At 43.0% G+C, this 13,789-nt stretch overlaps 1 protein-coding gene across 1 annotated transcript; it reads right to left on the bottom strand.

Annotated features, from left to right (window-relative positions):
* Positions 1-1,096: 1,096 nt before the first annotated feature.
* MUC20 (mucin 20, cell surface associated) lies at positions 1,097-13,789 on the bottom strand. Its single transcript, XM_045851377.1, has 4 exons — positions 13,635-13,789; positions 7,134-8,447; positions 3,086-3,177; positions 1,097-1,507 (listed from the first exon to the last, which is right to left on the bottom strand). The coding sequence occupies exons 1-4, from the start codon at positions 13,708-13,710 to the stop codon at positions 1,439-1,441; spliced, it is 1,551 nt and encodes a 516-aa protein (XP_045707333.1). The 5' UTR covers positions 13,711-13,789; the 3' UTR covers positions 1,097-1,438.

Raw genomic sequence — 13,789 nt, 5'->3', positions numbered from 1 at the left:
TAGCCTCCCCTATAAAAATAAAGATTGATTTTTCTCGGTGAGTCAGCCAGGCCCAAAAAGCCTGACTGTCCTCCGGCACCCCATCGGGTGTCTCCCTTCATTCACTTCACCTTAGCCATGCATCCTTCGGGATCCTGCCGAGGCTGGACCCCGGCACAGCTTTGCAGGCCTTTGAAGAACTTAGCTTTTTCTCTAAATGAAATGGAAGGGTTTGGAACAAAAGCATGGCATGGTCTGCCTTACATTATAAAAAGAGACCTGACCAATGCAGTAGAACTAGACTGGGGGTGGGAGGCAAAGGTAGAATTAGGGGGGGTCTGTTAGGAGGATATTAGTAATCTAGTTAAGAGATGATGGTAGCTTGGACCAGGGTGAGGGCAGTGGAGATGTAAGGAGTGGTCAGAGTCTGGGTATATTTTTACAACAGTAAAGTCAACAAAATTTCCTGATGAATTGGATGTAAAATGTGCAATTGACATTAACTGAGATAAAGAAGATGCAGGCACTGCAGGTTTAGGGAAAAACATGAGGATGTGATTTTGGAAATGTTGAATGTGAGGTATTAGACCAAGTGGAGATGTTGAGTATATATGTTAACAATAGTTATATGTAAGAGGTGAGGTTTTAGGAACTTTTTTTGTTCTTTTCCCCTCCCCTTTTCATTTCTTTTTCTTTTTTTCCTCTGGTTCTTTTGAATTTTTTTAAAATTTTATATCATAAGCAAGTTCTACTTTTATAATAGAAAAAAGGAACATTTAATTTTAAAAATAGTAATAATGTGATTTATGAGATATAGGCAGAGGAATAAATGAGTATTACAGACTTCTTTTTAAATCTGCCTGAGTCTAGAACTTGCAATTCAAGTCAATTCAACAAACATTCTCTGTGATCTTACTACAGGCCAGGCACTCTGCTAGGTTCAGGGGATGCTGAGATAAACAAATATGGTCCCTGCTTTGAAGGAGCTCACAGTTTAACAGCCTCAGTAAGTGCTGTGGTCCAGATCCAAACCAAGAACCAGAGGACATGAAGAAGGAAGGTGGCAGTGAGGATATATCATAAAAATGTCAAAAACACACAGGTCAAATATATAACATTTGGGTCACACTGAGTATAATTTTATTGTGAGATGGAAGCACATAGTCAATAACAGATGGGTGATCTAAGGTTACTCTTTACAGAAAGACAGTCTATATGCAAGGTAAGTCCAAGGATATATAGAACAGAGGAAGCCCCAATCCCCACACAACTCAGGCATCTGTGAGCCAGGGTCCCACTGCCATGTCTGGGATTAAGGGTTAGGCCAGCTGACCTTCATGGGAACCTTCCAGGTACATCTTGGTGTAGTAACGGACTTCATTCTGCTGTGGGTCTCAGGCCATAAGCAGTACAGCCCCACTCTTGGCACACAGTCATGCCTGGCTGCAGCTGATGTTCTTTAGTCCCTCCTGACATGCAGCAGGGAGACTTGGGTGGGAGGCATGTGGGTGTGCAGTTCATGGTGGAGCTGGAGGGCAAAAAGAGCAGGTGAGTAATTCCAGCCCATCTGGCCTATGAGCTCCCCACAGACCTAGTACAGGAAGGGACAGTGGGAGAGAACAAATGAGGAGGCCAGCAACATTTCTTAAGCCTCCCACAGGCTGGGCATGGGCTAGGGGCTTTGTGCACATAATGTCATTTAAACATCCCAGTGAACTTTTAAAGCAGGTACTATTAGCCTTATTTTATAAGATAGGAGAGTAATGTGAAGTAACTTACCCGATATCACTCAGTTAGGATTTACACCCAGATCTATGTGGCTCAAAAGTTTCTTGTTTGTCTGACCCCTGGGCCCTACACAAAGAAATGGCCAGCTCCCAAGAACTGATGGCTAACGCCACAATGGCCTGGTTCCTGCACCTCCACTCCTGCCTGCTCCTATCCCCCTACTTTCTTTCTGACCCCTGAAATAGTTTCCAGTTTGGGGGGAGGGGCTCAGATATGACACAACCCTGGCTTTTCCCTCCAACTGGGATTCACACTTGCTACTTTGATTATCATGTGCAGTGGGCATTTGTCATTTATTTGGCTGCCTTGCTTCAAACTCTCCATGCCATGTTCAGGGAACTACTTATTATGGGAGTCTGATGGGTCTCCTTCTCCCTAGCAGAACTTCAAGGGTCCAAATATTCCCATCCCCTGGTAGCAAGATGTGGGCACAAGAGCTAGGCTGAGCTGACCCATTTTAACCTTCAAAAATTCAACCATTCCCCAAAAACTTAACCCCAGAATTTCACCACTAGAAGTTTTACTCAGTGATCTGGTTTTAGGAAAATTTTCCCAATTTTCTCTACAAATATATGCCAATGTTAGTCCCAATCTACAGCATACATCAATGGGTTTTTTTTTTTCTGCTTAGCATCCCTATTTCCTTTGGGGCCTGTCCTGATCATTCCATGTGGTTCAAGTCATGGAGCTGTCAGTCATGGTGGCCCTTGTAGATCAATGAGGTCAGTCCTTCCTGAGTATGATATGCAGATCTTGGGAGAGTAAGTGCCTTGTGAATCTAGGGTTGTCACAGCCACCTTTTCTTACATATGGAGAGAGGCTCTGAACAATGAAGAGAACAGAGCTAAGAGAGAGAGAGAAAGAGAAAACCCTGATGATCATGTTTGAGCTGCCAGATCTAGCATAACAGAAGCTGAAACTGCCACTTCTAACTATCTTAGCCAATACCTTGCCTTTTCTGTAAAAACTATGATGGGTTGGTTTTCTGTCTCTTGCAACCAAAAGTTCTGCCTATCTGCCCATTAATATGATTGACCTTCTCCCAGAAGGCCTGACTTTCTAAAAGCCTGGGTAAATTGGGGGTGAGGAAAAAAATTTTTTTTTACATAGCAAAGAAGGGGAATTCAGAACTCAGGAAAAATAGGCAGAGACTGTTAGATTTAGCTTTTAATACTTCATAAGAAACTAGGCTCCTCCCAAGTGTAACAGTTGCTCTTCTGTGTCCCGCAGGAGTTCCCAAGAATCTCTCACTCTCCTCTACTCTCCTGACTCCTCTACTCTCCTGACTCTCCTACTGTCTCAGTAAGTGTCTACTTACCTGGTACATCAGTCTTTTTGCCACTCTGGGGTCAGTGAGGTCTTCTGGGGAGGCCACACTCAGTCGCAGGAGGAGGAAGCCTTCATCTCCATCTGCAAGTTGAGAACAGTAGGAAGATAAAAATATGGCAAAGGTGGTACAACATTCACAAATCAATAAATGTGATTCACCACACAAACAAAATGAAGGATAAAACTCACATGCTCATATCAATAGATGCAGAAAAATATTTGACAAAATCCAGCACCCATTTATGATAAAAACTCTCAGCAAAGTGGGAATAGAGGGAACATACTTAATATAATAAAGGCCATATATGACAAAACCACTGCCAGCATCATACTCAATGGGCAAAAACTACAAGTGTTTACCTTAAGATTGGGAACAAGAAAGGGATGTTTGCTTTCACCTCTCTTATTCAACATAATACTAGAAGTCCTAGACACAGCAATAAGACAAGAAGAAAAAAAAAGGCATCCAAATTGTAAAGGAAGAAGTAAAACTGTCTTTATTTGCAGATGACATGATACTATGCATAGAGAAGCCCAAAGATGCTATCAGGAAATTACTAGAACAAATAAATGAATTCAGCAAAGTAGCAGGATACAAAATTGATATCCAGAAATCAGTTGTATTTTTATATGCCAATAATGAATTAACAGAAAGGGAAATTTAGAAAACAATCCCATTTGTAATTGCTTCAAAATGAATAAAATACCTAGGAATAACCTAACCAAGGAGGTAAAAGACCTGTACATGGAAAATTATAAGACACTGAAGAAAGAAATTGAAGATACAAATAAATAGAAGCATACACCATGTTCATAGATAGGAAGAATTAATATCATTAAGATGCCCATATTACCCAAAACAATCTATAGATTCAACACAAGTCCTATCAAGATTCCAATGACATATTTAACAAAACTAGAACAAATATTTAAAAATTTAGCCCTGGCTGGTGTGGCTTAGTGGATTGAGTATGGGCCTGCAAAGCAACGGATCACTGATTCAATTCCCAGTCAGGACACATGCTTGGGTTCCAAGAGGCAACCGCATATTGATGTTTCTCTCCCTCTATTTTTTCCTCCCTTCCCTTCTAAATCTAAATAAATAAAGTCTTTAAAAAATGTATATGGAACCACAAAAGGCATAGCAACAGTGATCCTAAGAAAGAGAACACAGTTGGAGGAATCACACTACCAAACATCAAACTATACTACAAGGCCATAGTAATCAAAACAACCTGGTACTGGCATAAAAACAGACACATAGCTCAATGGAACAGAATAGCCCAGAAATAAACCCACAACTTTGTAGTTAACTAATATTCAACAGAGCAAACAAGCACATACAATGGGCTAAAGATAGTTTATGCAATAAATGGTGTTGGAAAAATTAGACAGATAGGTACAGAAAAATGAAATTCAACCACCTTTTTATACCACACAGAAGAATAAATTAAAAAATAGACCAAAGACCAAATGATAGACCTGAAACCATAGAAACCCTAGAAGAAAGCATAGGCAGCAAAAGTTTGGATATTGCTCATAGAAATTTTCTATCAGGTATAGCTCCCTAGGCAAGGGAAACAAAAGAAAACTAAACAAATGGGGCTATATCAAACTAAAAAGATTTTGCACAACAAATGAAAACATCAACAAAATAAAAAACAACTCACAGAATGGAGAACATATTCGTTGATACATCTGATAAGGGGTTAATATCCAAAATATATAAAGTACTTACAAAACTCAACACCAAAAAAAACAAACAACCCAATTAAAAAATGGGCAAAGGACCTAAATAGACACTTCCCCAAAGAGGACATATAAATAGATGGCCAATAGACATATGAAAAGATTCTCAATGTCACTAATCATCAGAGAAATACAAAGTGAAATCACAGTGAGATACTATCTCACACCTGTCAGAATGGCTGTCATCAATAAATCAACAAACAACAAGTGCTGATGAGGATGCAGAGAAAGGGGAATGCTTTTGCACCGCTGGTGGGAATGCAGATTGGTGCAGCCACTGTGGAGAGCAGTACGCAGATACCTCAAAAAATTAAAAATGGATCTGCCTTTTGACCCAGAGATCCCACTTGTGGGAATATACTCGAAGGAGCCCAAAACACTAATTCAAAAGAACATAAGCACCTGTATGTTTATTGCAGCATTATTTACAGTGCCAAGATCTGGAAGCCGCCCAAGTGTCCATTGGTAGATGAATGGATAAAACCACTACGGGACATTTACAAACAGAATTCTACCTGGCTGTAAAAAGGAAGAAAATTTTATCCTTTGCAATGATAAGGATGGACCTGGAAAACATTATGTTAAGGGAAATAAGCCAGTCAGAGAAAGACAAATACCGTATGATTTCACTCATATGTGGTATCTAATGAACAAACTGAACTAACAAGCAAAATAGAGACAGATTCATAGAGAACAGGATGATAAGGTGGAAGGGAGGTTAAGTGTTGGAAGGACTGAACAAAAAGGAAAAAGGACTCATGGACATGGACAACAGTGTGGTAATTGCTTGGGGGAGGGGACTATAAGAGGACTAAATAGTAATGGAAAAATATAATAAAGATTAAATTTAAAAAGAAAAAAGAAAAAGAAAAAGAAAAAATTTTTAAAAGCATTTTAAAATAAAAATATATTGATAAATTGAATTTTTAAAAATAAAAATACAATAGGAGACTATGAGTTTGGGCATCAAAGAGACTTTCATTTGGAACCCTACTGCTCTCTTTTTTCTTTAAATCTGTTTCCATCACCTGTCATATGGGATAATCATACCCACTTCAAGTGATGGGTTTGTTAATTATCATTTTAAATTTTATTTTTAAATTTCATTTGACATTTAATATAATTTTACATTAGTTTCAGGTGTACAGTGTAGTAGTTAGATGGTCTTATAATTTATAAAGTGATTCTCCAGTATTTCAAGCACCCACCTGGCACCACACACAGTACATTATTTACTATATTCCCTATGCTGAACTTTACATCTCTGCAATTATTTTGTAACTATCAATGTGTACTTCTTAATCCTTTCCCCTTCTCCTAGCTCCTCATCATGTGGTGGATTTGAGTATTTAATTAGAGGAGAGAGCATGCAAAGATCATAGTACACGCCTGGCATGAGAGAAAACTTTCTTTGGTTGTGAAGTATTTTTATATCACCTCTGCCTGGAATAAAAAGAAATTCAGCAAGGTGATTGTAATTAATATTTTTATTTTACCTTCCCAGAAAGGCAGGGCAATTGGAGGATATTGCAGGGACGAAGCATGAGGACAGAGTGATGGCAAGTGGAGATGGAGGCCACAGGCTGACCAGGAGCTGAGTTAACCAAGCAGCCTTGGATACAGGACTTCTTCTCTGAGAATTATGTTGTCTTAGAGATGTTGTCTTAGCTTTGAGCGCCCAAACCTTCACCTCCTTTATTTATTTTGTCACGATTTGTGGAGCCACCTCCAGCGACTGCATCCAGTGAGCCCCATTTCATGGGGTCCAAGCTGCTCGGAGGGCAGCAGCTTGGGCCAGATGCCCACATGGTGCTCCTCTGTGTGGCTCTGGCCGAACCAGAGGCTTCTAGAGCATGAAGGCTGTGCCTTCTAGACAAACTTTGGGGCTTCACCTGGTGCACAGCAGTTACTCAACCGTTAACTTCATAGAAGGGCAGAGCTAGAGGACCTCATTGTTCATCCATTTGCAACCCCCTCCAGCTACTGGTGGAGAAACTCAGGCTCAGAGAGGGAGAAGAATCTTTCCTAGGTCACTCAGGTCAAGGGCAGAGCCAAGATCTCAAAAAATTTCTTCAGACATTCGTCCTCATGCTCTTTCCATACACCACCCTAACTCTGCTTGTTACTGATTTTAGCAAGAACCACTAGAAGATCATGAAGAGGAGAGACATCAGAGACAGGGCTCAGAATTGGCCCTCCAGATCCTTCCTCCCTACACCTTAAGCATGTAGACATCCTAGAGCCTCTAAACCCCAAGTCCCCAAGACCACACCTGAATAGCCTGTTACCTGTAGTATCTTCTGTGGTCCACCTTGTCTGAGAAGTGGTAGGTGTGGCTGCTGGCTTCCCTCCAGCTGTGCTGGCTGTCTTTGAAGTCTTTGCTGAAGCTGTAGTCTTGGCTGAGGTGATACCAGTTTCTTGGCTGCTGTTGGTTGTAGTCAGAAGGACAGAAGGAATAGAGCTCCTGCTGATGGGAACAGGCCCACTGGTTGTGCTGTGTGTGGTAGACGTCTCTGAGTGGGTGTATTTCTGGATGGGGGCTATTTCTGAAAGACTGTAGATCATACCTGAGGACCCAGCAGAGGAAGTCACTTTGCCCACTGTTGATCCAGCCTCCGTGGAGATTGTAACTGCTCCTGAGACCTTAGTATGGCTTGCTGTCTCAACAGAGAGGGGTAAGGTTTGTTCCAAGGGGTTTATGGTTATTGTCATTAAAGTTCCACTGGAGGTGGCGGCCTGGGCTGCTGTTGATTCTCCTTCTGTGGTGCTATTGGCGGTGTGTGGGGTCTCAACTGTGGTATCAGGAGTGCTGGCTGTTGACAAGGTCTCAGAAGAGGTCATGATCTTAGTGAGGTATGATTTTGCTTCAGTAAAGTCAGGCAAAGCTGACGTCTCAGGAGTGGACAGGGTCCCCCTTTCTCCTGTCGGGCTATGATCTATGTCTGAGGTCCCAGCAATGATGGCAGTTGTTTCTAGTTCTACAGTGCTGCAATTGGTAACCGCAATGTCAGCGATGGTGTAGGCAACCAAGGCTTTAGATGGAACTGTGATGTCAGGTGCCAGGGTTTGTGAGCTAGTGATGGCTGGAACTGAGCTGTTCTCCAAGGCCAGAGCCCTGGCTTCTGCAGACATGTGAGCCAATGGCAAGGCATCAGTTGTGATCCTCTTTGTCTCTTCAGAGCTGTCATCAGTGCAGAGGATACCAAAGACCAAGAGATCACTACCTGTAACAGTCTCCATTGTGGTTGCTCCAGCTTCTGAGGAACTGCCACTTGTGGCTGATGTCTCCACGGGAACAGTCATCACAACCATGAACTTGGAAGGTGTTATTTTTGTGAGGGCCCTGGTCTCTGTTGCAGAAAATATGGTTTTGGTTTCCCTGGTCTCTGATTCTGAGATGGTGCTGGCTGGTATTAAGATCCTGTCAAAGGTCTGGGTGTCCAGGGTTTGAGTTTCTAAAGGGATGTGGCTCTGCACAGAGGGCTCAGCAAGGCCGATAGAATGGGAAGCTCCCTCTGAGCTTGTGTTGACCCCCAGAGTCACAGCAGGCAGTTCTGTGTGGTTCATTGTCACTAGAAGCCCTGGTTTGCGGGTGCTGGGGCCTGTGTTGGGTAAGATAACTTTGTGAGCCATGAGTTTCAGTGGACTGACCTCACAGAAGTTCTTATGTTTATGCCCTGGGCACTTCTGGGAAGAGGGTGGGAAGGAGAGTTGCCTTCACTCCATGGGCCATCTATATTTACAAGGAAGAAGGAGGTAGTATTGGGAAGACCAGCTCCATGTGACAGCCACAGAACTGGGGTAGCTCTAACTGACATCCTCTGATGGCCCACTTGAGGCAAGCAAACCCCAGAATCTAGTTGTTTATTGGGCTGAAGGCTTCAGAGGGACTATGTGGGGCCAGGACCCAGCCTCAAAGGAGAGAGAGCAAAGAAGGCAGAAATCCACATGAGCCAAGAACTACAGAACAGGGACCTCAATTCTCAGAACTTTCTAAAAGAATGTTTATCACTTTCCATCAATATTCTTCTCATCCAGTAAATGTTTCCCCATGGAAATAAAAACACTCCAACCATAAGAAACATTGGAGGACGGTGAAGGCTGGCGTTATATTGCTGGAACCCACAGGGGTTAAGGAGATAGTTAAATCATTAACCACAAGCTTCAGCTGAATGTGACTGTAACTTTTTCAGAAGAAATATTTATCATTTAGGTAGCCTGGGAATGGAGCAATTATGCCTGCAGTTTTTCCCTGAGCCTGTGAAATGTCCTTGAGCTTTATTCAACTAACTCTTATAAAATAAACACGGAGACCGTGTTCAGGGTCATTGTCTCTCCATCAAAGGACAATGTCCGACCTGGCCCCGCTTTTCCTTTAACTGTCCGTGTCTGTGTCTTTCTTAATCTCCCATCGCCCCCGCTCAGGGACCTCCTCCCCACACAGGTCACAGCAGGAAACAGCTGTAGTTTTGTGTTTAGAGGTAACTGGGGGATTAGGAGAGAGGAATCTCCAGAGACGGTATGGGTGGTGGCTGCTGCAAAGGGGAGGGGAGCAGGCAGAATCCTTGGGGTTCTAGCAAAGTGAGAGGGGCGAGTTTCCTGTTACTGCTCAATTCTCTCCTAAACATGTGCCTGAGATGGCAGAGACAGAACCCCAGGACCCCAAAAATTATGTACCCAGAAGTTTTCACAGGAAATAGGGAGTTAGGTGAGGTAAAAGTTCACTTTTTAGAGAGATTCTCCTAGCATTTCTCCACAGGGTACAGTGTCTCTGTTCACTGTTGACAAGTCCTCTGAGATTGTGTAAGTGGAGGGCCAGTGGGTGCTCATTGCCCTGAGAGAGGTGACAACAAGCTCTTTCATAGGTTGACAACGGTGCCTCTCCAATCTGCTGAAGGGGAGGGACTCACTCTGTGCATGGACCAAGGACCCTCTTGGGGAGAGTTGCCAGAGTTAGCAAATAAAAATACAGGATGTTCAGTTAAATTTGAATTTAAATTTCAGATAAACAAAGAATGATTTTAATGACAAATAATTGTTCTAGTATGTGTATTTGTTTCCCATGCAATATTTGAGACATACTAAAAATACTTCATTATCTGAAATTCAAATTTAAGGGGACACTCTGTGTTTTACTAGCAATCCTACTCTTGGAAGGAAGACAATCAAAATATAAGCCCTCCTTTTTAGAATTCTGATCATTTGAGATGGTCTTTAATGAGATCTATTGTCCCAAAAGTCTCCAAGGACCTAAAGGCGGTCCAGAACCATGTGGTCACATCTACCAAGGGTGTCAGGACAGAGTCCCGGGTCCTCAGCTTGTCCTCCTGTGTCTCCCACTGAATGGTGAAAGAGCGCTGGGTTCTAGTCCCAGGTCTGTTGCTTACTAGGTTTGGAGTCTAATGATTTAATGATTCAAATGCTGACTCTGCCTCCTACTAGTGAGGGCAGCCACTAGGCCTCCCCAAGCCTGTGAAAGACAGCCCTAGTCCCTGCCCTGCTGTGGTGATGAGGACAAAGGGGTGAAGGGAAATGGGAAAACTCTGGTATTCCAAAGCCGGCCAAGCGTTATTAAGCATCTGCTTCCCACCATGTCCTCTCAACGAGTCACTTGAGGGCACACAACTTATTTTAACACAGTGAGAATTTCACTGTGTTAAAGCATGGCTGTACCCACATGCCTTAGGTAGGTCACAGCATTTGCTCTCATGCCTTGTTCTGTGCAGTCCAACTACACACACAGAGCATGCTTTTACAAGAATGTACTTTCAAAGCCCAAGATATTTCTCTGAGCCTCCTCAGTCCCCACACAATGGAAGGAAACAGAGACTTTCTGGGTCAGCCCACACAGCCTGAAACCCAAACAGTGGTTTGGGTCTTGAGGTCTGACCACTGACCTCCCCTGACACCCTTTTGTCCTCTTCCAGGAGCCATGTGGTGTCATCCTGCTTCCCAAACCCATAGCCTCTTCATTTCCAGGGCTTTCACAGTCCCCTACCCACATCTCTTACACACAAAGGGTCTTCTCAAAAAGAAGACCTCAAGACAGGGGTGTTCTCAAAGTCCATCCTGGCCTCTATAGCTCTAGAATGTTCCAACTTTCCTGCTTCGTAAACTTAAATCAAACTAGTGGACAGTGAAGCGTGTGAACTTTGCACCCTGAGTTTGAGTTCTCTCTTTGCTGCTTGCCCTGCAGCTTACCACCTACATGATGCTGGCAGGGTCTCCTGGCTCCAAGATTCCATTTTCATAAAATTGTGGAGATTAAATTAAATTAAATGTAAAATGTGTAGCACAAGCCTTATAGGTCAGAGTGCATGCAAGAGGTGGTTTGTGTGTCCACTGGTTAGGCATGTGTGGCATCAAAACCTGGCTCTGCAGGTATTACTTAATCCTGGTAAACTTCAGTCCCCTCACTCTTCATGGTTGGGAGAGGGTAAGAATCATATCTCTCTCATTGGGTTATTGTGAGGATTAAAAAGAGTGTACTCGAGTAATATGGGATATTTTTGTACCTCTTCTCAATTTTGCTAACCTAAATTTTCTCTTAAGAAAATAAAGTCTTAGCCCTGACTGGTGTGGCTCAGTTTGTTGGTGAAAGGCTGCCAGTTTGATTCCCTGGTTCAGTCCCTGGTCAGGGCATATACGATAGGCAACCAATAGATGTTTCTCACATCAATATTTCTCTCCATCTTTCTCTCCCTCCCTTATCCTTTCTCTAAATAAAACAAAATAAAGTAAAATAAAATAAAATAAAATAAAAGATTTAAAGATAAATAAAATTTAAAAAAAAACCTCTGGGGAAATGAGAGCCTCATGAAGGTAAGAAATGAGCCTGATGACCAAGAACTCCACCCTCAGAGAAGAGGCAGATCTGTGTCTTCCCTGGTGTTTGAGGAGCCAGCCTGGAGTCCAGCACACCCCACCCCTCCCCCAGTACCATGTGTGGTCCCCTCTGCATCTGTCCTTCCCACCCTTCTCAGATGAATGGAGACTGACACATTTCTTCCTCCCTGTGTTCACCAGGGTTGTTGGGACATTATGTGATTTCTCAGTGATTTCCGACAGTGTTGGCTCCTCCCTCGAGGCTGGGAAGTGATAACCATCCTAGAAATCCTCAATAAATTTTTATTGCTTAAGCTGGAAAAAAGATAAGGCATGTATAGGGTAAATGGAGGCAGTCTGGCTTCCTCACTGAGGTGTCTGGGTAACTAAGTGAAGCAGTTTTCCCATAACCTTGAATGGGCCAGATAAGTAGTGTTCTCATAGCCTTGAGACTGGGTTTGATAAATGGTTCCCATAACATGAAGTGGGCTCACTTGCATAGAATCATGCTATGTTATGTCACTTTTTGGCTTTTTGCTGGCTTTGTCTCTAGTACTTAAGCAGGCAGAGGCTTCTCACTAGAGAGACATGCAGCTTGCAGCATCTGTGGCTCCCCCACCCATGAATAAAGGCATGTCAAGCATCCCCACAGCTCCATGCATTTTCTTCCATCTCCCTGAATCTAGAGTGGACCTGCCAGGCCTTGACCACCTGTAACACAGCATGATAATTATTTGTCAATGGAAGTTTATTGATTATAACACAGGTACCATTCTGGCACAGGACGATGAGTGTGAGGTATGTGGGAATCTCTGTATTTTGTGCTCGATTTTGCTGTGAACCTAAAACTACTCTAAAAAATAGTCCATAAAAAAAGATAATGCATGTGACAAGCTTGGCACAGTTCCTGTTATAGATCAATATTAGTTCTCTCATAAAAGTCCTGCTTCTCAAATTCACCCTCTCCTAACAGTCTGTCACAGTCAGATATTTCCCACAAAAACTGTATTTTAAAGGATAAACTTGAAGGAGTTAGAATCTTGTTAAGCCATGCTTTTTAGCTTTAATCATGTTTACCATGAGCTGGCACCTCCCTGTCCCCACTTGCTCACACTCCCACAGGCAGAAAGGCAAGCCCTCAGTGACCTCACAGTGACATCGCTCATTTGTATGGACTGAAGTGTCATACATGCTTAAAGGGACACACTGCCATTGGTATATTCTTTATCAGTAATAGTGAAACTGAAGGTCCTTATGACTTTGATTAATTTACCTTTAAATCCTAGCACTAGAAATCATCTCTCTCTTTCTGTGTGTGTGTGTGTGTATACACGCAACACACCCCTCAAAGACCTAGCCTGTCCAACACAATCAGCAACAGAAGTCGCTAGCCTGAATCTCACTGATGACCACAAGGTCCAGACCTCTGGCAGACTAAAGATAACATCCTGACCTAAGTTATGTTTCAGTTCCTGAGCCCTAAGGTGGACGGACCCCCTGGCTACTTTCCCATGAACCCATAATAGATATCAGAGGTGTCCTCAAGATCTAGAGAAATGATTTATGACCCTTACCTCACCTCCAACCAATCAGTTCCCAGCACGACCCCGAAGCCCCTAACCCACAATGTCTTGTGATTTTGCCCTATGTAATCTGTGACCTACATGACATTATATAGTTCAGACTTTTGAGCATTAGCTTCCTGTTCTCTTGGATAGCACCATTCATAATAAAATAGCCAATCTTTCTCTACTGATAGTCTGAGTATTTAGTGTCCAGCTGTGCTAGTGCCAGATAGAGGAACTCTTTTTGTTAGATAACACAAGTAATACTTCACATATAGCTTAATGGTTAATTAAGTAGCTCAAGATAGCTGCCCTCATCCACAAAGAGTTGCCAGGATAGAAACATACACCCAGAGCCCTGCTGGGAGAGAAGCCCATGGGACTCTCTTGTCCCCTTACCTGCAGAGCTCCCAGCAGCTCCAGCCTCCCAGAAGCAGAAAAAAAGGGACAGAGCCAGGCCCCAGAGAGAGCCCATCCTAGCTGGGACTCCAGCCACTGCTGCCCTGCAGGCCTTCTCCCCACCTCTCACAGCCACCTGTTCCTGCTTCCTCTAT

This window comes from Phyllostomus hastatus, unplaced genomic scaffold (genome assembly GCF_019186645.2).
Source record: "Phyllostomus hastatus isolate PE091 unplaced genomic scaffold, TTU_PhHast_1.1 phas_contig_86, whole genome shotgun sequence".
In the NCBI taxonomy this organism is placed as follows: Eukaryota; Metazoa; Chordata; class Mammalia; order Chiroptera; family Phyllostomidae; genus Phyllostomus; species Phyllostomus hastatus.
The sequence above is the reverse complement of the archived record's forward strand: the minus strand, read 5'-3'. Positions and strand labels throughout refer to the sequence as shown.